The sequence below is a fragment of the Ailuropoda melanoleuca genome, chromosome 10 (assembly GCF_002007445.2).
Source record: "Ailuropoda melanoleuca isolate Jingjing chromosome 10, ASM200744v2, whole genome shotgun sequence".
In the NCBI taxonomy this organism is placed as follows: domain Eukaryota; kingdom Metazoa; phylum Chordata; class Mammalia; order Carnivora; family Ursidae; genus Ailuropoda; species Ailuropoda melanoleuca.
The window spans coordinates 3,915,120-3,935,645 of NC_048227.1; the positions used below are offsets into that span (position 1 = coordinate 3,915,120).

At 38.2% G+C, this 20,526-nt stretch overlaps 1 protein-coding gene across 3 annotated transcripts in view; it reads right to left on the minus strand.

Moving 5' to 3' along the window:
* RNF216 (ring finger protein 216) overlaps positions 1–20,526 on the minus strand; it is a 146,176-nt gene that overhangs the window by 116,119 nt on the left and 9,531 nt on the right. For all 3 annotated transcript variants that reach the window (XM_002916464.4, XM_002916465.4, XM_034669766.1), the window contains exons 2-3: positions 13,154–13,289; positions 7,221–7,354 (exon numbers count right to left, since the gene is read on the minus strand). In XM_002916464.4, the coding sequence (XP_002916510.1) occupies positions 7,221–7,354; positions 13,154–13,220 (201 nt within the window). In that variant the 5' untranslated portion in view covers positions 13,221–13,289. The remainder of the gene's footprint in view (positions 1–7,220; positions 7,355–13,153; positions 13,290–20,526) is intronic.

Sequence of the window (20,526 nt, forward strand, 5' to 3'; positions counted from 1 at the left end):
GGACAGAAACTTTGAAATGGGCTTCTCTGGAACCAGCATCTCTGCCAGGTCGTAAGAAGAGAAGGCTAAATAAATATAAAGTCCATGTGCAGAACACCTCCTGCCTACACACACACCCTCTGGTAAGAGAGAACTTCTGCTAGCCAACAACGGTGCCTAAGCCTTTCCCCAAAACTGCCTACAAAGAGCTGGTCCAGGAAAACTTCAGCTGCATTCATAGTTGAGTAATAAAAACCAACTAGAAACTATATAGAGATACCCAACTTCTAAAAAAAGAAAAGGCAGACGAATAACACAATGAGAAAATTAGTACTACACAGCAGGTAAAATAATGACAAAACAGAAACACAAAGAATAATCATTTCTTTAATATAAATGTTTTAAATCATCTTTGAGTAGAAATAAGGTAATCATCAAAAGTTGGAAGGTGAAGTGAAGAACCCAGGGGTCCAAAAATACACTTAAAGCTGATAAATCAACCGATACACGTAAGGACAGCATTTGAAACTATAAAAGCAATACAAGAAGAACTAAAAAGAATAAAACAAAGGATAAAAAGCTTTCAAAAAGAGAAAAAAACCCTTTTTTTTTAAAAAAGATTTTATTTATTCGACAGAGATAGAGGGAACACAAGCAGGGGGAGTGGGAGAGGAAGAAGCAGGCTCATAGCATCAGAGCCTGATGTAGGGCTCGATCCCATAACGCTGGGATCACGCCCTGAGCCGAAGGCAGACGCTTAATCGCTGTGCCACCCAGGCGCCCCTCAAAAAGAGAAAAATTAAAAAAAAAAAGACTTCAAATTATCAGCTAGAACACGGCCCTAAAATAAGTAAAAACAAAACCTCCAAGATGCAGGGAATATATAGTGAAAGATTATTATTTCTTAAAAAGATGTATTTATTTATTTTTGAGAGAGAGCATGTGAGCACGTGAGCTGGGGGGAGAGAGGCTGAGGAAGAGGAGAGAGAGAACTTCCCTCAAGCAGACTCTCTCCTGAGTGTAGAGCCCGACACGGCTCAATCCCACAACCATGAAATCGTGACCTGAGCTGAAATCAAGAGTCGGATGCTTAAATGACTGAGCCACCCAGGTGTCTCCGAAAGATTATTTTTAAAAACAGTAAAAATGTAAAGCAAAATAAATACTATAAGAGAACTAAAAACAATTATAACAAATTATAACAGTCACATTAATAAATATAAATGAGGGGCTCCTTGCTGGCTCAGTCAGGGGAATGTACGCCTCTTGATCTCGGGGTCATGAGTTTGAGCCCTACCTTGGATGTAGTGATTAAATAAACAATTTAATATAAACGAGGTCAATTCCCCTATTAAATTTAAAATTCTCTTTAAGAAGAACCCCTAAAGCAAAATCCAAACATACACTCAATCACATAACCAAGTTATTGGCACACAGTGGTTCAGAAAGGACATGGGTAAGGACACAAAAGTGGACTTCTGTTTCTAGTAATGACATGCTAGATCATTTTGAACAACCCTTCTACTGAGTAAGAGCAGAAAACTTGGTCAAAATATCAAAGCAACATCAAACATCTAATTGAAGGCCTCAGAGATATAGGGGGACAGGAACCAGGAAGAAGTCGTCCAGTAAAATGAGCCCCACATTGGAGTACTTTTCTCTTATAGCTGCATTTGCTAATGCAGACCTAGCTGAAGAGGAAAGACAACACTCTGGCATCATTACTGAGGAGCTACAGGCACCAAAGGTGGAATTCAGAACTCACCATTGGGAAGGGTTCTGGTAAATCTCAAGCTCAAGGCTGAACTGGAAATATACTGGACCTCTCTGGAAATGAATCCTAGTTTGGATAGTTTAAATTCCTCCATCTGCAATTGCTCATCCCCTAACCTTGTTTGAAAAATAAATGTGAGGGGTGCCGGGGTGGCTCAGCCGGTTAAGCATGTGCCTTCGGCTCAGGTCATGATCTCTAGGTCCTGAGATGAGTCCCATGTGTGGCTCCCTGCTCAGTAGGGAGTCTGCTTCTCCCTCTCCTTCTGCCCCTCCCCCTAACGTGCGCACTCTCTCTCACAAACAAATCTTAAAAAAAAAAAAAAGGAAGCGGCTTAAATAAGGCATAGATACAAAATGATTGAAAATTAGGTAAGAAAACGGCAGTAATAGGGGTGCCTGGGTGGCACAGTGGTTAAGCGTCTGCCTTCAGCTCAGGGCGTGATCCCGGCGTTATGGGATTGAGCCCCACATCGGGCTCCTCCGCTGTGAGCCTGCTTCTTCCTCTCCCACTCCCCCTGCTTGTGTTCCTTCTCTCGCTGGCTGTCTCTATCTCTGTTGAATAAATAAATAAAATCTTAAAAAAAAAAAACAAAAAACAGCAGTAATAAAGACTACAGTGAAAAGGTTTTACCAACTATGCAAGTGGAGTTCTGAAAGAGAGAGGTAAGAAGCACTATCTGAAGACCAAAATACAAATATTCAGGAAGGACAGTGGCTTGATTTGTTTTGAAGATGTAAGCAGGATGAATTAAAAAACCCCACACGACTGAAACCTAAGTATAGCACAGGAAGACTTCAGAAATCAAATATGAGACAAGTTCTTAAAAGCACATATTGCTTGCAAAAGAAAAAATAAGACTGACTTTTCAACACAAAAATGAAAGCCAGAAGACACTGGAATAATAAGTTCCTAGTGTTAAAAGAAAAGAAATACCACACAGAATTTAACGCTCAGTGAAAAGACCAGATTTACTGTAAAGGAAATCCTAAGGAGTGTTCTTTAGGTAGAAGAAAAATAATCTGCAAGGTGCAGAAAAAGGTAAATATTTGGAGGAAGTGAAGTGGATGCTGATCGTATAAAACAAAAAGATTGTGCAGGGTTTAAAAAAATGTATACAGAATTAAAATATATTTAAAGAACAGTATTTCATTTGGGAGGTGAATAAATAGAATTATAAAGTGTTCTAAAGTCTTTATCCAGGAAGAGTTTAAAGTGCTAAATTTATATTAGCGCTGAGGCACCTCTGTGATGTGAGAAAGCCTGAACAAGCCCTTAAAACAGATCATATGTATTAGACCTGACACCAAAAACAACTGACAATGAAAGAATAAACTGAATTTCATCAAAGTTTAAAACTTTTATGTCCCAAAGGACACCATCAAATAGTGAAAAGACAATTCACAGAATGAAAAAGTATCTGCAAACCAGGTATCTGATAAGGGTACACTACCCAGAGTATACAAAGGTTCAATAGTACAAAGACAATCCTGTTTCAAAATGGGCACACGATCTGCATACGCATTTCTCCAAAGAAGATATGCAAATGTCCAATAAAGCACATCAAAAGAGGCTAAATATCATTAGCCGTAGGGAAATGCAAATCAAAACCATGAGATACCACTTCACATCTACAAGGATGGCTGTAATAAAAAAGATGTAACTAACAATTGTTTGAGGGAATATGGAGAAACCGGAACCCTCATACACTGCTGGTGGAAATGTATGACAGTGCAGCTGCTGTGGGAAACAGTCTGGTAGAGTAAAACAGAGTTCCCATATAATCCAGCAAGTCCATTCCTAGGGGTGTAACTGCTATGGTCTGAATGTTTGGGTCAGCCTTCCCCACCCTCATGAATGGGATTAGTGCCTTCGTAGAAGAGGCTCCAGAGAGATCCCTACCCTCTTCCACCATGTGAGGACACAAGTGAGAGGTGCTAGCTTTGAACCAGAAAGAGGGCCTTCGTCAGAACACAACCATGATGGAACCCTGATCTTGGACTTCCCAGCCTCCAGAACTGTGAGCAATGAATTTCTGTTGTTTATAAGTTACCCAGTCAGCGTTATTTTGTTATAGTAGCTGGAATGGACTAAGACAATAACCAAGAGAAGAAAAAAACATACATCCACTCAAAAACTGCTACATGAATGTTCATAGCAGCATTAGTCGTAACAGCGAAAAAGTGGAAGCATCCCAAATGTCCATCAGCTGAGGAATGGGTAAACACTGTGTGAGACATCCATACAATGGAGTATTATTTGGCAATAAAAAGGAATGAAGTACTGATTATGCTACATCACAGATGTAGATGCAGATCAACATTATGCTGAATGAAAGAAGCCGTCACTAATAAAATCACATATTGTATGATCCCATTCATATGAAATGTCCGTGAGAGGCACATGTATACAGACAGAAAGTAAATTAGTGGTTTACTAATTAGGGATTAGCAATCACTGTTAATGGGCATAATGGGTTTCCTTCTGGGATAATGAGAATGTCCTAAAATTGTGCAAATTCTGTAAATACATGAAGAACTACTGAACTATATACTTTTTTTAAAAAAAAAAGTAAGCTCCACGCCCAGTGTGCACCCCAGCATGGCGCTTGAACTCACGACCCTGAGATCAAGACCTGAGCTGAGATCAAGAGTTGGACGGTTAACCAACTGAACCACTCAGGTGCCCCAAACTGTATACTTTAGATGGATGAACTGTATGGTATGTGAATTATATCCCAAGAACGTTGTTTTAAAAAGGGAGAGCGATCCTATGTAGAAGTCCCAAAGACAGCAATGCGTGCTGGCTTCCAGCTGCTCCGGTCCCCTGCTGCCCCAGCTCCAGCACCATCTGACAACAGTCACACAAGATGTCCCAAGCCAGAACAATCCAGCTGAGCCCTTCTTAAATTCCTGATCCACAGAAACAAATGACTGCAGCTGTTTTAAGCCATTAAGTTTTGAGGTGATAGGTTACATGGCAATGAGTAAAATAATAATATAAAAGAATGAAGAATGAATAACTCAAGAAGTCAGTAAAAAGGACCATAAAACAAATGCCAAAGAAGCATGTTAAATATGCTAAAGCAGAAGGAAAGCATTCAAGACAAAAGCAGAAACCGATTAGTAAGAAAACAAATGGTAGCACCATAACACGATTCTCAAAGTGGTTTCTTTAGTGAAGCAGGAAGAAGAGGGGAGGAAGGAAGGTAATGTTAGTTCATCAAATCAGGGAAAGGGGATAAAACACAAGTACACAAAACAGAAAATGAAAATGGAGGAACCACAGACTCAGAGGACAGAGAGAAAACAACAGGTTATTTTATTTAATTTTATCAAATACACTACAAAAAAAACCTTAAAGAAATTATTTTGTAGGAAAATATCAGTGAACAAAACTGATTTTAAAGTGACAGAAGGGGTGCCTGGGGTGGCTTGGTCAGTTAAGCATCCAACTCTTGGTTTTGGCTCAGGTTGTAATCTCAGGACTGTGAGACTGAGCCCTTCGTTGGGCTCCATGTTCAGTGCAGAGTCGGCTTGAGAGTCTCTCTCCCTCTGCCCCTCCCCCACTCTCTAAAATAAATAAATCTTAAAAAAAAGAAGCGACAGAAGGGGACGCCTGGGTGTCTCAGTCGGTTAAGTGTCTGACTCTTCATTTCTGCTCAGGTCCTGAGCTCACCGTCGTTGAGTCTGAGCCCTGCGTTGGGCTCCATGCTGGGTGTAAAGCCTACTTTAAAAAAAAAAAAAAAAGGAAAAGAAAAAAAGAAAAAAAAGTGACAGAAAATCTAGACATGTTAATTACCATAGAGGAAGCTGAGACAGTTTCAAAGAACTGGCCTCCAAGAAAACCAACAGGCCAAAAGCCTGTAGGGTAAATTCTACCAAATCTGTAAGGAAAAGGTAACTCCAGTGTTATTTAAAATAGTAATATCAAAGCAAAGAAGAAGAAAGAAAACTTCTAAATTCTTTTCACGAGATCAGAATCAATCATGTTTATAAAAACCCTGTCAAAGACAGCACAGGCACACGCACATACACCTACAGGCCAATCTCACTCATGAGATCTATGGAGAAAACCCTAAATAAAATCTTAGCAAATGGAATCCAAGGGCATATTACCATTACATTATAATACTATCGCCAAGCAGAATCGATCCAGAGAAGAACAGAATAATTTACATTAATAGATTGAAGAAAAATATGATAATCTCTACAGATGCTGAAATGGAATTTGATAGAATTTTATATTCACTAACAAAAACTTAAAGTAGATGGCTACTTCTTTAACATACTTTAAAAAATGGCATCTCAGAGGCGCCTGGGTGGCTCAGTTGGTTAAGCGTCTGTCTTTGGCTGAGGTCACAATCAAAGAATCTCAGGATCGAGCCTCACATCAGGCTCCCTGCTTGGGAGAGTGGGGTGGGGGGAGTCTGATCCTGCCCCGTTTGTTCTCTCTAATAAATAAATAAAATCTTAAAAAAAAGAAAGGTATCTCAAGCAAAAAGCCACAATCTCACTTAGCGAAGAAACATTAAAAGTATTCCCATTTATGTCAGTGGGTTTTTTTCTCATTCCTATTACCACTATTAAAATGTTTGAGAAGGCATTATTTAATATAATTAAACAAGATAAAGACAAATATAAAAACTGGAAAGGAAGAAACTGCAAGTATCATTATCTGCAGATAGATCAGATGCCATCCCTTGAGAAGTTCATAGGGTCAACTGAAAAACAACTACAGACAATAAAGATAAGGTGAAACTAATATAAAATTAATATTAAAACCAATAGACTCCTAAATTTAAAAAAAACAAAGGTTATAAGGTACAGTGGAAGAAAAGATACCATTTACAAAAGTGACAGAAAAGATGAAATAACTGGGAAGAAACTTAACAAAAAATGTTTAACATTTATAGTTAAGAAAAATTCAAAATGCTCTTGCTGAGGGATATAAAGGAAGGCTAGACCAGATAGAAGAAAAGTTAGAAAGCGTCCAAATTATAAAAAAATTGTTCTTTAACAGTAAGATTTGTTTTGAATTAACTGATCTACCTACTGGAATCAGAAAAGCTGAGCTCAAAATTTATATAAAAACGTAAGCACAAAAATATCCAGGATGATTCTGAAAAATGTAGAGTAAAAAGGGGAGATGACACTACCTGATATTAAGATACACAATAAGGTCGTTGTAATTGCAACATGCAGACTAGTGCAGGAATAGTCAGAGCAATAGTGCAGAAGTCGAGAAACAGACCAAACCTATGGCATCTAAAGCTCTGGGGGCATTAGTCAAGGTAGAAAGGGGCTGTTCTCAGAGATGCAGGACCACAGCACACACAGAGAGCCACAGTGCAACAGAAGTGGTGCTCTCAGCTCTCCTACGAGGCCCCAAAAACCACTGCTGCAGGGCCAAAGAATCAGATCACTAACTTGCAAGAATGCCTCATCATGGTAAGTTTAAGAAAACTCACTTCCGTCAGGATGACATCATCATCCAGATCCTCTTCGTCGTGCTGCTGAGGAGCCGGGGTGACCAGCATAGGAACCCCTTCCTCATCAGAGGAGTCAGATATGGTGATGGGTCCATCTCTGAGATTGATCCAGTCTAAAAGGAAGCAGAGAACATGGTTACCAGGAGATGAGCATGATCACATTCAGTCTTTTAATTCAATTTTGGCACGAAAAGGGTCAAGCCTAAAGCCAAGTTCATGGCTACTGGTGTGTTAGCTTAGGTAAGCTAACACATGCACCCAAGTATTAACAGCCAGGTTTCTGTGGTGAGCCTTGACCGTAACGGATTTTTGGGATCAACAGAGAAAATCTGATAACATTATCAACTTTTTCTTATACTAGGTCTGAGAAATCTCTTGGTAAAATCTTGATAGCCAATTTTTAAAAAGTGAAATCATGGACTCCCGCCTCATCTCTATTCCTCCCAGGGAATAAAACATTGTTTTATTCAACTGATTAAACTGAAAAAACTTTCACTCAAAACTAGTAAAATTTTCATTTAACATTTAAAATACCAATTTGCTCACCTTAGACATAAACTTTAAATATAATTTACATCTAGTTCAGTGTTTCAAACACCCATTTAGCATCTATGACCGTAAACAACAGAACCTTCCTAATTTCCTTTTATTTTTTATTATTTTTTTAAAGATTTGAGAGAGTGTGTGTGCACGCACACGTGAGGGAGCACCTGAGCAGGAGGAGGAGCAGAGGGAGTGGGAGAAGAGAAACAGATTCCCCACTGAGCATGGAGCCCAATGTGGGGCTCGATCTCAGAACCCTGAGATCATAACCTGAGCCGAAATCAAGGGTCGGACGCTTAACAAACTGAGCCACCCAGGTGCCCCATCCTTTTAAGTATAACTAGAGTTAAGTTAACTATCTGTATATAGTAATTATGTTCAAAATTGCTAACTTCTTTTATTCGTTTGAAAAAAGAGCATGTCTAATATGAATTACTGGATAACACAAACTGTTAATTTTTTCCTGCTTGGCTCATGGGAATGTTAAAGGTTAAAACAGGCAATGAAGACAAAATGCATTAAGAGTCCTAGAGAAAAGGTTGGGGGGGGGAAACCCACAATGAGAAAAGAGACACCATCAATTATAAATGTTGAAATTTCTCCATTAAAGCTCTAATATCTTTCTCAAGGCTAATGCCTCATTTATTTTTATGGCATTCAACAATTTGAGAAGCAATCTAAAGTCAATTATCTCACTTCAACCCTGTAACAGAGCTGTGGTGAGCCAGGGACAGCAGTCTGTTAAATCTAAGGTCAGACCGCCTGGGTTCAAGTCTCCGCTCCACCATATGCCAGCCACGTGATGCTATTACCTAACTCAACAAGCATCCACTTCCTCAACATTATAAAAAGGTTAACAGTGATGGTTTGAGGGGAGAAGGCTCAAACCCACAACCTGCAGGGGAGACAGCCAACCAGAGTTAGCTTAATTCATGTGACAGAATTCCAGATTTTCCTGAATGTTCCCAATCATTATATTCCTTTGGTCATTTCCAGGTATTAAATGGTTGTTTTTGACAATTTTGTCTAGTTTTTTTTGGAAGATCTAATTGGCTTTATTAACCAATTCATGATTTGGGCAGCACCCCATTTCGCAAGCAGAGTGGAGCTCCGGAGAGTTTTATCTAATTTTACTAGTTTTGGAGAGAATTTGCCAAGCTCAGTGAGCCATTCCAAAAAAAAAAAAAAAAAAAAAAAAAAAAAACACAAAACCCACCCTGTGGAGGTCCATTATGAAGAGACACTAAGGCAGAGGCACTAGACACCAGGCACAGGGTCAAGAGAGGAAAGGGGTGCCAGTGAAACAGCACAACGAACAAGACCTCAGCTGCCTTCTGCTGCTTAGTTCCCAGAATGCTGGCAGACAGTCTCAGATTCCATAGGCAGGAAATTGTACATTCCTCTCTGGAAAAATTGGCCCAAGAAAAGAACACTTACCGACAATCTTGGGAGACCCAGTGAAAAAGCTGGCTTGAAACCTATCACCTCACAGTGGAAGCCCAACGGTTGACAAGATATTCCCCAACACACCATATATAAATACATTAGCCTTTAAAAAATTAAAGTTGAACAAAGTCTATGAACCAAATGTATAACTCTACGAATTGATCAAAAGGCCCATACCTGAGTGACCATCACCAAGGTCAGTCAATAAACATTTCCAGCGTATTAATAGTCTCCTAACTCCACAGACTAGTTTTGCTTGTTTTTTGAGTATACATTCATTTGTTTCTGGCTTTCTTGTAAATACTAGGTCCATGTATCCATGCTGTGGCATGTGCTGTAGCTCTCTGCTGTATGTAATCCACTGTATGACTACATCGAAAGTTATTTATTTTTCTGTCAATGAACATTTGGGTTGGTTCCAGTCTTGGATAACACTGTCTTGAACACTTTTTTTTTTTTTTTTAAAGAGAGAGAGAAAGAGAGCAAGGCAAAAGGAGAGGGAGAGAAAGAATCTTAAGCAGGCTCCATGCCCAGCACGGAGCCCAAAGCGGGCTTATCCCACGACACTGAGATCATGATCTGAGCCAAAATCAAGAGCTGGATACTTAACTGATTGAGCCACCTACGTGCCTCTAATGCTGTCCTGGACACTCTTATACATGTCTCTTGGTATATTCATTAGGTTGGGTACATGCTAGAAGTGGAAGTGCTGAACCATAGGGAAAGTGTATGTTCAATTTTAGTAGACAACGCCAAACAATTTTCCCAATTGTGCTAACACACGCTCCCACCAGCAGTGTGGGGTGGGATGGTACCTGCTACTTCAGGTCCTTATTGGAACATAGCCATGCTCATTCATTTATCTATCATTTATAGCTGCCCTCACATTACAATGGTATAGCTGAGTAACTGCCAACAGAGAGCACAAGACTTGCAAGGTAAAAATGGTGACTGACTTTTAAAAGTTTGCTGAGTCCTCCTTTAGATTATTCAGTTTTCTTCAAACATGACATTAGACGCATCTCATAAGCCTCAACAGATTGTATTTTCATTATCATGCAATTCAAAGTATTTCCTGATTTCCACTGTGATTTCATCTTTGAATCATTAAGTCATTCTGAAATGCATTCCTATGTTCCACACATACAGGGATTTTCTAATTATATATATATATTTTTAAGATTTTATTTATTTATTCGACAGAGACAGAGACAGCCAGCGAGAGAGGGAACACACGCAGGGGGAGTGGGAGAGGAAGAAGCAGGCTCATAGCAGAGGAGCCTGACGTGGGGCTCGATCCCATAACCCCGGGATCACACCCTGAGCCAAAGGCAGATGCTTAACCGCTGTGCCACCCAGGCGCCCCTCTAATTATATTTCTGTAACTGATTTACAACTTAATCCCAACATGATCAGAGAATATAACCTATATGATTTCAATCCTCTGAAACCCGGAACTTGTTTTATGGCTCAAAATATCCCCAATTTTTGTTAAATACGTTGGGTGCAGTATTCCACTTATGTCTTTTATGTCAAATTTGTTGATGGTGTTCTATAGTCAAACAAACGTTGTATACGCTTCCTCTCTGTCAGTTAAAGAAACATGTTAAAATCTCACATTATAATTGTGGATTTATTCATTTCTCCTTTTAGTTGTCAATTTTTGCTTTGTATATTTTGACAACATGTTACTGAATATATAGAAGTTAGAACTGCTCATCCCTCCAGTGCACTGACCCCTTTATCATTATAAACTCTTTATTTATTAATACTTCTGACTAATGTGTCCACTTTATCTCATAATACATAGACATACCAGCTCCTTTTTGTGCTATTTGCATAACCTCTCTTTTTTCACTCCTGTACTTTTTTTTTTTTTTTTTTAAAGATTTTATTTATTTGACAGAGACAGAGACAGCCAGCGAGAGAGGGAACACAAGCAGGGGGAGTGGGAGAGGAAGAAGCAGGCTCATAGCGGAGGAGCCTGATGTGGGGCTCGATCCCATAACGCCGGGATCACGCCCTGAGCCGAAGGCAGACGCTTAACCGCTGTGCCACCCAGGCGCCCCCATTCCTGTACTTTTAACCTTTATTTATTTTACCTTCATTTTTAACCTATTTTTACTAGGTATGGAATTCTTGCAATTAAATGGGATTTAATTGATACATACAACATGGATGAATCTCAAAACATTACGTTGGGCAGAAAAATTCTGGCATAAAGAGTATACGCTGTATGATTCCATTTATATGAAACTAGAGTGACAAAAAGCAGATCAGTGGTTTCCTTAGACTAGGAGTAGGGTGAGGACTGATTGCAGATGGGGCATAACGGAACCTTTCTGGGATGACAGAAATGTTCCACATCACGAGTAGAGGGGGTGGTTATATGGGTATATTCGTTTTTCAAAGCTCATTGAACTATATGCTTAAAATGTGTGCATTTATTTAAGTAAATTATACCTCAATAAAAATGATTTAAAAATAAAAAAACCTACAGGGGTTGGCACAATAAAATTAATATAGATCATAAAAACAAAATAACTCTGCATGCCTGAAAAAAATACTCATGCTGTGTGCAAAATACACAAAACTTGTCTAACAGAAAAATATACCTCCAAAGTGAACAGTTTCCCCAAAGGAATTAGTTGTTCTGAAACTCTGCTCAAGTATATTTAAAATCCAGTTAAAAAACAACTACAACATTAATTTGATATACATGTTCAAAAAATTTGGAAATGATCCCATATACAAATTACAGCTAAGATTTAAAACTTTCTGAGTCACAATAAATTATGGTTCTCTTACTACCAAGTTGGAATAAGCTATTAATAAAATCCTTAAAAAAATTAGTACTTCTTTTGCACTCATAATTTGCATAGTTTAAGCATTTTATTTTTCTCAATTTATTTGCTTAATAAAATGTGCTAAACTTCAAATGCTCTCTGAAAGCCAAATGTATATAATTTACCCTCTGCTGGGAAAAAAAAATCACCTTCATAAGCACAAAATATTATCGGGGGAAAAAAACAAAAAAATGGTACAATTTCTTCTATGGAAATTATTTTTTAAAAGATTTTACTTATTTGAGAGCGAGCGAGCACACACACACACCTCCAAGTGGGGGAGGGAAGGGACGGAGAGAGAGGGAGAAGCATACCCCTCACTGAGCAGGAGCCCGATTCAGGGCTTGATCCCAGCATCCGGAGATCATGACCTGAGCAGACACTTAACTGACTGAGCCACTCTGATGTCCCCTTCCATGGAATTTATACTTGCAAAAAATACTCTTCCTACTCAGCAGCATGAATTTTTTCCTTTCAGCCTAAGTGTGAATGTGAAATAGGATCTGATAGGAAATTTCATATGCATTTAGGAATGTCACAGAAATGCAGGCTCCCTTCCCTTTTGAATCAAGAAACTTCCCCAAATTTCAAACACTGTATAATGAAAGAATACGTGTTCTAAAATTCCATGTTAAGAATCTTTTGGCAAAAAAATAAATTAAGCATCATATGAGGGGGTAAAAATGCTATAGCAGCACTTTCAGATCAAACAGGCCTGGAGGAGCACTCCTTTGAAGACCCGATTCCCCTTCAAAAATGGAACTGCCACAAGTCCCAAACTCTCACCTCTTGAGATCCAGTGACTGCACATTAACAGCTTATTTTGGCTTGCTCATTAATAGCTTAATATTCCACTTGTGATGAAAGATTCTTAAACGTCATTCATGCCAGTGCGTGTCACCATTTGACACAAAATTCTAGTCTGATGAGTCCATTACACCAGATGTTCTGAGGTCTAAAGATGCAATGTTTCTGGGTTCCATGTGGTGCAAAACAGGTTCATTTCAAAGAAACTACGACTGTACCATAAAGAGAAAAAGCAATGATGAAAGGGAGACAGTGAGAACAAACACTTACCTTGTCCCCTGTGGCAGTGAAAGTTGTTCAAGTGAATGACTTCTTCATTATTGTTTCCCTCTGCCATTTTCAAATGCAGACATACACGTATGTACTTCCTAATATCTAAACATGGTGACTATCTGTTCAAGAGGGTCTGAAAAAAAAAAAAAGAACATTAAGAAGGAAGGACTGTCAAAACTCTTCCAAATATTTGGTGAAGGTGGCATTCTTTTTTTTTTTTTAATGATTTTTATTATATTATGTTAGTCACCATACAGCACATCCCCGGTTTCCGATGTAAAGTTCGATGATTCATTAGGAAGGTGGCATTCTAAGCTCATGGTGAAAACACCACCAAAGGGAAAAACAGAAGAATGCATAACTAAAAAGCTGATGGGGATGGGGAAGAAGAATAATAGAAAAGGAAGAAAGGATCAAAGAACAGATGGAACATACGAAGAAATAATAAAATACACTTAAAACCTCAATCACAGTAACCTATGGAATGGGAGAAAGTATTTGCAACTCAGTATCTGGTAAGGGGTTAAAATCCAAAATATATAAACAACTCCTACAACTAAATAGCCAAAAAGCAAAGAATCCAATTTTAAAATGAGCAAGGGACCTAGACAGACGTTTTTCTAATAAGATATTCAAATGGACTACAGGTACATGAGAAGGTGGCTCAGTATCACTAATCACCGGGGAAATGCAAATCAAAACCAAGAGCTATGGCCTCCCACTTGTTAGAATGACTATCACCAAAAAGGTAATGCTGGTGAGGACACGGAGAAAAGGACTTTCTAATTGTACACTACTGGAGGGAATGTAAACTCCCTCTGTGGAAACTAGGATGGGGGTGCATCAAAAAATTAAAAATAGGGCACCTGGGTGGCTCAGTCAGTTAAGTGTCTGCCTTTGGCTCAGGTCATGATCCCAGAGTCCTGGGATCAAGTCCTGCACTGGGGGGAAAAAAAAAAAATCCCTGCTCAGCAGGGAGTCTGCTTCTCCCTCTGCCTCTACCCCTCCCCCCTGCTTGTGCTCTCTCTCACACTTTCTCTCTCAAATAAAATATTTAAAAAAAATAAAACAACACCACATAAAAAATAAATAAAACTACCATATGATCCAGCAATTCCATTTCTGGGTATATATCTAAAGGAAAAGAAATTATTAATGTTGAAGAGGTATCTGCAGCATTATTTACAATAGCCAAGACGTGGACACAGCCTAAGTGTTCATTCAGTGAATAGGTAAAGAAAATAGAAGGGCACCTGGGTGGTTCAGTCAGTTAAGTGTCCGACTCCTGGTTTCAGCTCAGGTCATGATCTCAGGGGCCTGAGATGGAACCTGCATTGGGCTCTGCACTGAGCATGGAGTCTGTTTGTCCCTCTCCCTATGCTCCTCCCCCTGCTCTCTCTTAAGTAAATGAAAGAAAGAAAGAAAAAAAAAAGAAATGCTAGAAAATAGACTACTACTAAGCTGTAAAAAAGAGGGAAATCCTGCCATTTGCAACAACATGGATGAACTATGAAGGCATTATACACTACGTGAAATGAGACAGAGAAAGACAAATATATGATCTCACACGTGGAATCCAAAAAAAAAAGAAAAACCAACCCAAAACCCTCGAAGACCCAAACTTTACAAAGTGATCACATGTGGTTACCAAAGGTAGGAGGATTGGATAAAGAGGGTCAAAAGGTACAAACTTCCAGTTATAAAATAAATAAGTAATGGGGCCATAAGGTACAACATGAGGACTACAGTTAACACTGCCGCAGGGTGTATTTGAAAGTTGCTACGAGAGTAAATCCTGAAAGATCTCATCACAAGGAAAAAAAATGTTTTTCTCTTTTTTGGGGGGTTATCCATATGAGATGATGGATGTTAACTAAACTAAACTTCCTGAAGTAATCACTTTGCAATTTACATAAGTCGTTATCCCATACAACTTAAATACAATCATACTGGAAATTGTATTACATAAACAGACAACATAAATGCTGTTAAGTATAAGACAAAGCTTTAAAGTAAAAGGATGGAAAGCAATATTCTGAACATCAACAACTCATAAGATATTTTTGTCATAAAATGTCCATCTGATTTTTTAAAATAAACTCCAATTCTATGCTGAAGCTCTCTTTTCAACTATTTAATCTTTTCCATTTTTGCGGGGTGCAGAAGGGGTACAATAAAACCCATAAAAAACCTCTATGAATAGACTAGTATCAGACAAAATTGACATAAGTAGTATTAGAGATGCGTAGGGAGATTTCTTCCAGTTAAGAGGGTCAACTCACAGAAGATATGATAATTCTAAATGTGTATTAGGAATCTAATAACATAGCTTCAAAATACGTATACCTGAAACTGACAGACCTTAAAGAAGTAACACAAATCCACATTTATAGCTGGACAGAAAACCTGAATAGCACTATCAAACCACTTGACCTCAATGACATTTATGGACCACTCCACCTAACAACCGTAGAACACATACTCTTTTCAAGTATATAAGGAACCTTTACAAAACGGATTGTATCCTGAGTCATAAGAGTCTCAACAAATTTCACAGGCTTGAAATCATACAGTATATTGTTAGCTGACAACAGTCAGTAAAAAAAAAAGATAACCAGGAAATTTCTAAATATCGAAAATTAAGCAAACTAAACAACTCATGGGTTAAAGAAGAAATTATGATGAAAATCAGAAACTCCTGTATTTTGACTCGATGAACCAACGCTAATCAAAACAAAATACATCAAAAGTTGTAGGCTGGAGTTAAGGCAGTATTTAGAGGGCAATTTATACATCCAAATGCTCTTTTAGAGAAGAAAAAAGACCAAGAAATCAATGCTCGAAGCCTCGATCTCAAGAAGCTAGAAAAAGCACAGTAAATCAAACCAGAAAAATAGAAGGCAATCATTAACAACAGAAATCAACAAAACAGATACAAACATACAGTGAAAAGTCCAAACAAAAAGTTGTTTCTCTAAAAAAATTAAGAAGACTGACAAATATCATAATTGATCAAAGAAAAATGGGAGAAAACACAAATAACCATTACCAGGAATGTAAAAGATTCTACAATATAAAAGGAATATTATAATTTTATACCAATTAATTTGAAATTGTGAATGGACAAACTCCTTGAAATACAATTTATCACAGCTGAACAAAGAAAATTTATTTGTTCATTCATTCATTTATTTATAAATTACTTAAGTAATCTCTACACCCACCGTAGGGCTCAAACTCACGACCCTGAGATCAAGAGTCACATGCTTTGTGAACTGAGCCAGCCAGGTGCCCCTGAACAAAGAAAATTTTAAATCGGAACAGAGTTCTACCAACCAAATAAGGAAACTGAATCAGTAATTAATAACTTTCCCACAAAGAATACTGTAAAAGCCCTGAAATCAGTAAAGTCTTCTAAATATCTGAGGAAGAAATGTAATTAATATTACAAAAACTCAGAGAACAGAAAAAGAACAAACATTATTTCTAAATCATTTTATGAGGTCTGCATAATTTTGATAGTAAAAGCTTGTAAGAACAGCACAAGAGAGACCAATATCTCTCAGGAACACAGAGACAAAATCATAACCAAAGCAAAGTAAGTTACATAACTGGAATAAAGAAAAAAACTATATAATCATTGAAGTAGGATGGGGGGAAAAGCATTAAAATTTTAACACCTGTTCATGATTAAAATCTCTCAGACTATTGGTTATTAGAAAAGACTTCCTTCATCAAGTTAAAGACATTTTAAAAACACTAGAGCAAACCTCACACATAATAGTAAAACACTGAAAAGCTTTCTCCCTGAAATTGAGGAGAGTTTTCACCATTTCTTGTCTACACTGTAGTGGAGGTTGTAGCAAGTGGAGTAGGGCAATAAAGAGAAATAAAATATCAAGCTGAAAGGAAGAAATTAAAGTGGCATTATCTGCAGATGATAAGATTGTATACTGATGCAAAGACAGACAGAAAAGTACAACAGAGGGCTCAGAAACAGACCCATATACATTTGGTCATCCATATAAAAACAAAGGTGCTACTGCAATGCAGTGGGAAGAATGGTCTTCCAATATACATTCCTGGGCCAAGTGGGTATCTATATAGGAAGAAAATGAGCCTTGATTCATTCCTTATACCACACATAAACATCAATTCCAGATGGATTATCAAAAGATAAAACAACAAGGGCACCTGGGTGGCTCAGTAGCTTAAGTGTCCGACTCTTGATCTCGATTTTGGAGTCATGAGTTCAAGCCCCACGTTGGTCATGGAGCCTACTTAAAAAAATTAAAAAAAAAAAAAACAACCAATAAAATACTGGAAGATAACAACAAAATTATACATATTTGTATACATGACTGTACATAGGAATACCACTGTAATGATAAGTGGAATGAATAACAAAGTCTCTGGATACAAGGTCAATATAAAAAAAAAGGAACACCACGCTACTAAGAAACAATTAGAAAATAGTATTTTGAAAGGATACTCCTTAGAGTAGCATCAAAAACTATCATATACCAAGGAATAAATGCAATGAAAGATGTGCCAGACCTCTATATAGAAAACTGTAAATCACTGAGAGAAACCAAAGAACACTAATAGAGAGACATACCACATTCATGGGCTCAATTTTGTAAAGATGTCAATTCCTCCCAAATTGACCTACAGATTTAATATAGCCTTAATCAGATTTTAAAAAGTGGATATATACTAGATGATTCTAAAATCTACAGGAAAATGCAGAGCCAAGAATAACCATGGCATTCATAAAGAAAAACAAAAGGTGGAAAATTTACACTATCAGAAAGCAAGTCTTACTAATACAAAGCTAAAGTAATTAAGACCAAACGGTATTGCAAAAGAAGAGAAAAACAGACCAAAGGAACAGAGTCCAGAAACAGATTCATTCATAACATGGATGTTTGATTTATGACAAAAGTGGCAGCACAGAGCAGTAGAAAACATGTTTTTACTGTACGATGCTGTACTAGAAAGCTGTATGGGGGGGGCAAATAGAATGAGGAACTAGGTCTCTTCCTCATGCCTTAGACAAAAACGACTTTAAGATACCCTAAAAAAATACCTTCACAAACTTGGGGTTGGGAAAAATAGCTTAAATAGGATATAGAAAGTACTACCCATAACAGAAAAGACTGAAATATTGTACGTTAAAAATAAAAACTTCTATACACAAAAGAAATTATCAAGAGTGAAAAGGCAAGCCACTGGGAGAAAAAATTTGCAATATATATAATAAAGGCTCCTATCCAACAAAAATAAAGAATGCTTACATGGTAACTGAAAGACACACAAACAAACCAGACAACTTAAAGGAAGAAAAATGGGCTAAAGATTTGAACTCCCAATGTTGAGTACCCTGAGGAAACCCAAAAGGCCAGTTAACAAATGAAGAAGTGCCCAACATTATGAGACATCAGAGGAACGTAAAATGAAACCACAAGGAATTCTGGGAAGACAGCAGCACCATGGTTTTTGAATGTACCCAAATTCTCATCTAAAAACAAAAAAATTCCAAATTAGAAAAAAACCTAAGAAACAATCACTACAAAGTCCCAAATACGAACCCTTGAGGACAAATCATCAAGTACCACGAGATCTCTGAAGTACCATTTGTGCCTCAGAAATCACAGGGAATCATTCAGACCTGAGAAGAGGACAGCCCCCAAACCACCAACAGGTATTCACTGAAAAGCACACAGGCCAATCTGAGAAAGCTGCGAAACACCAGGAAGGGGTTTGCTCAGTTCAATAGCAGGTGAGTGCAAGGAATTCAAGTTAAGATCTGAGAGTGAAGCAGTCTAGGACCCATGAAGTTTCAAACCTGACCTAGCAGGGTGCCCTTGCAGGACAGGGCCCCACAATGAGATGAAAAGGTGGGAAGAATGAAACTAAGACAGAGACAATAAAGACAAAGGACGGGGCACCTGGGTGGCTCAGTCGTTAAGCGTCTGCCTTCATCTGCCTTCGGCTCAGGGCGTGATCCTAGAGCCCTGGGATCGAGCCCTACATCAGGCTCCTCCGCTGGGAGCCTGCTTCTTCCTCTCCCACTCCCCCTGCCTGTGTTCCCTCTCTCACTGGCTGTCTGTCAAATAAATAAATAAAATCTTAAAAAAAATAAAGACAAAGGAAAAAGAAGGCAGGTCTACATAACAATAGAGGACAAAGCCAGGAAATCTCAAAAAGAAGCTGTCATATTTTGAACACTGCATGAAAAGGGAGTTCTGTGAAGTTAGAAAAGCTATCCTAAACTACCCTCCTTCAAAGTCCAAGAAAACCAATTTCATTAAAAATGAGCAGATTATGGCTTGCAAAGTTTCTGCTGAAAAATAAAAATGAGTAAAGAAAAGAACTGATATCAGAACTCCTATAAAGTTATAAGTAAAAGCAGGAGCAAAACAACGTCCCTAGAACAATGAAAACATGCCAGAAAGATTGAACAACTTAACGGACACTAAGAAAATACTACAAGACACAAAACAACACTATAAATCAGAACTAGAAAACTCAGAAAAGGAAAGATCTCAGGAAAGAAATAAAAATTAAAAAAAAAGTTTCAGGAGTGAGGACTAAATTAGAAGGAACACAACCGTGAATAAATACAACAAATACTGCTTAGGAGAACTGAAAGGTAAAAGGAGGAAATTTTTACTTTATTTTTTTTTATTTTTAAAGATTTTATTTATTTATTTGACAGCCAGAGAGACAGCCAGAGAGGGAACACAAGCAGGAGGAGTGGGAGAGGAAGAAGCAGGCTTCCCAGCGGAGCAGGGAGCCTGATGCGGGGCTCAATCCCAGACATGCCCTGAGCTGAAGGCAGACGCTTAACGAATGAGCCACCCAGGCGCCCCGAGGAAAATTTTAAATAGAAAAATGAAGAGATAAAGGAACAAATATTCAAGAAAAAGACTGTCCAACACAACAAACAGCAGCTCTTGAATAAGTTGAAAGGGAAGAGAATGCTAAAAACTGTGACAGAAAATTTTTTTTCCCTAAAATAAAAATGTTAAGACTATATTTCAAGGGGCGCCTGGGTGGCACAGTGGTTAGGTGTCTGCCTTCGGCTCAGGGCGTGATCCCGGCGTTGTGGGATCGAGCCCCACATTAGGCTCCTCCGCTGTGAGCCTGCTTCTTCCTCTCCCACTCCCCCTGTGTTCCCTCTCTCGCTATCTCTCTGTCGAATAAATAAATAAAATCTTTAAAAAAAAAAAAAGACTACATTTCAAAAAAATGCAGTAAATACCTAAAAAGACAAAAAACAAAAAAACCCCAAAAAACAAAACAAAAACCACCCCAAATGACAACTACCAAGACACACACACTTTAAAGAAAAAAAATCCTTTTAG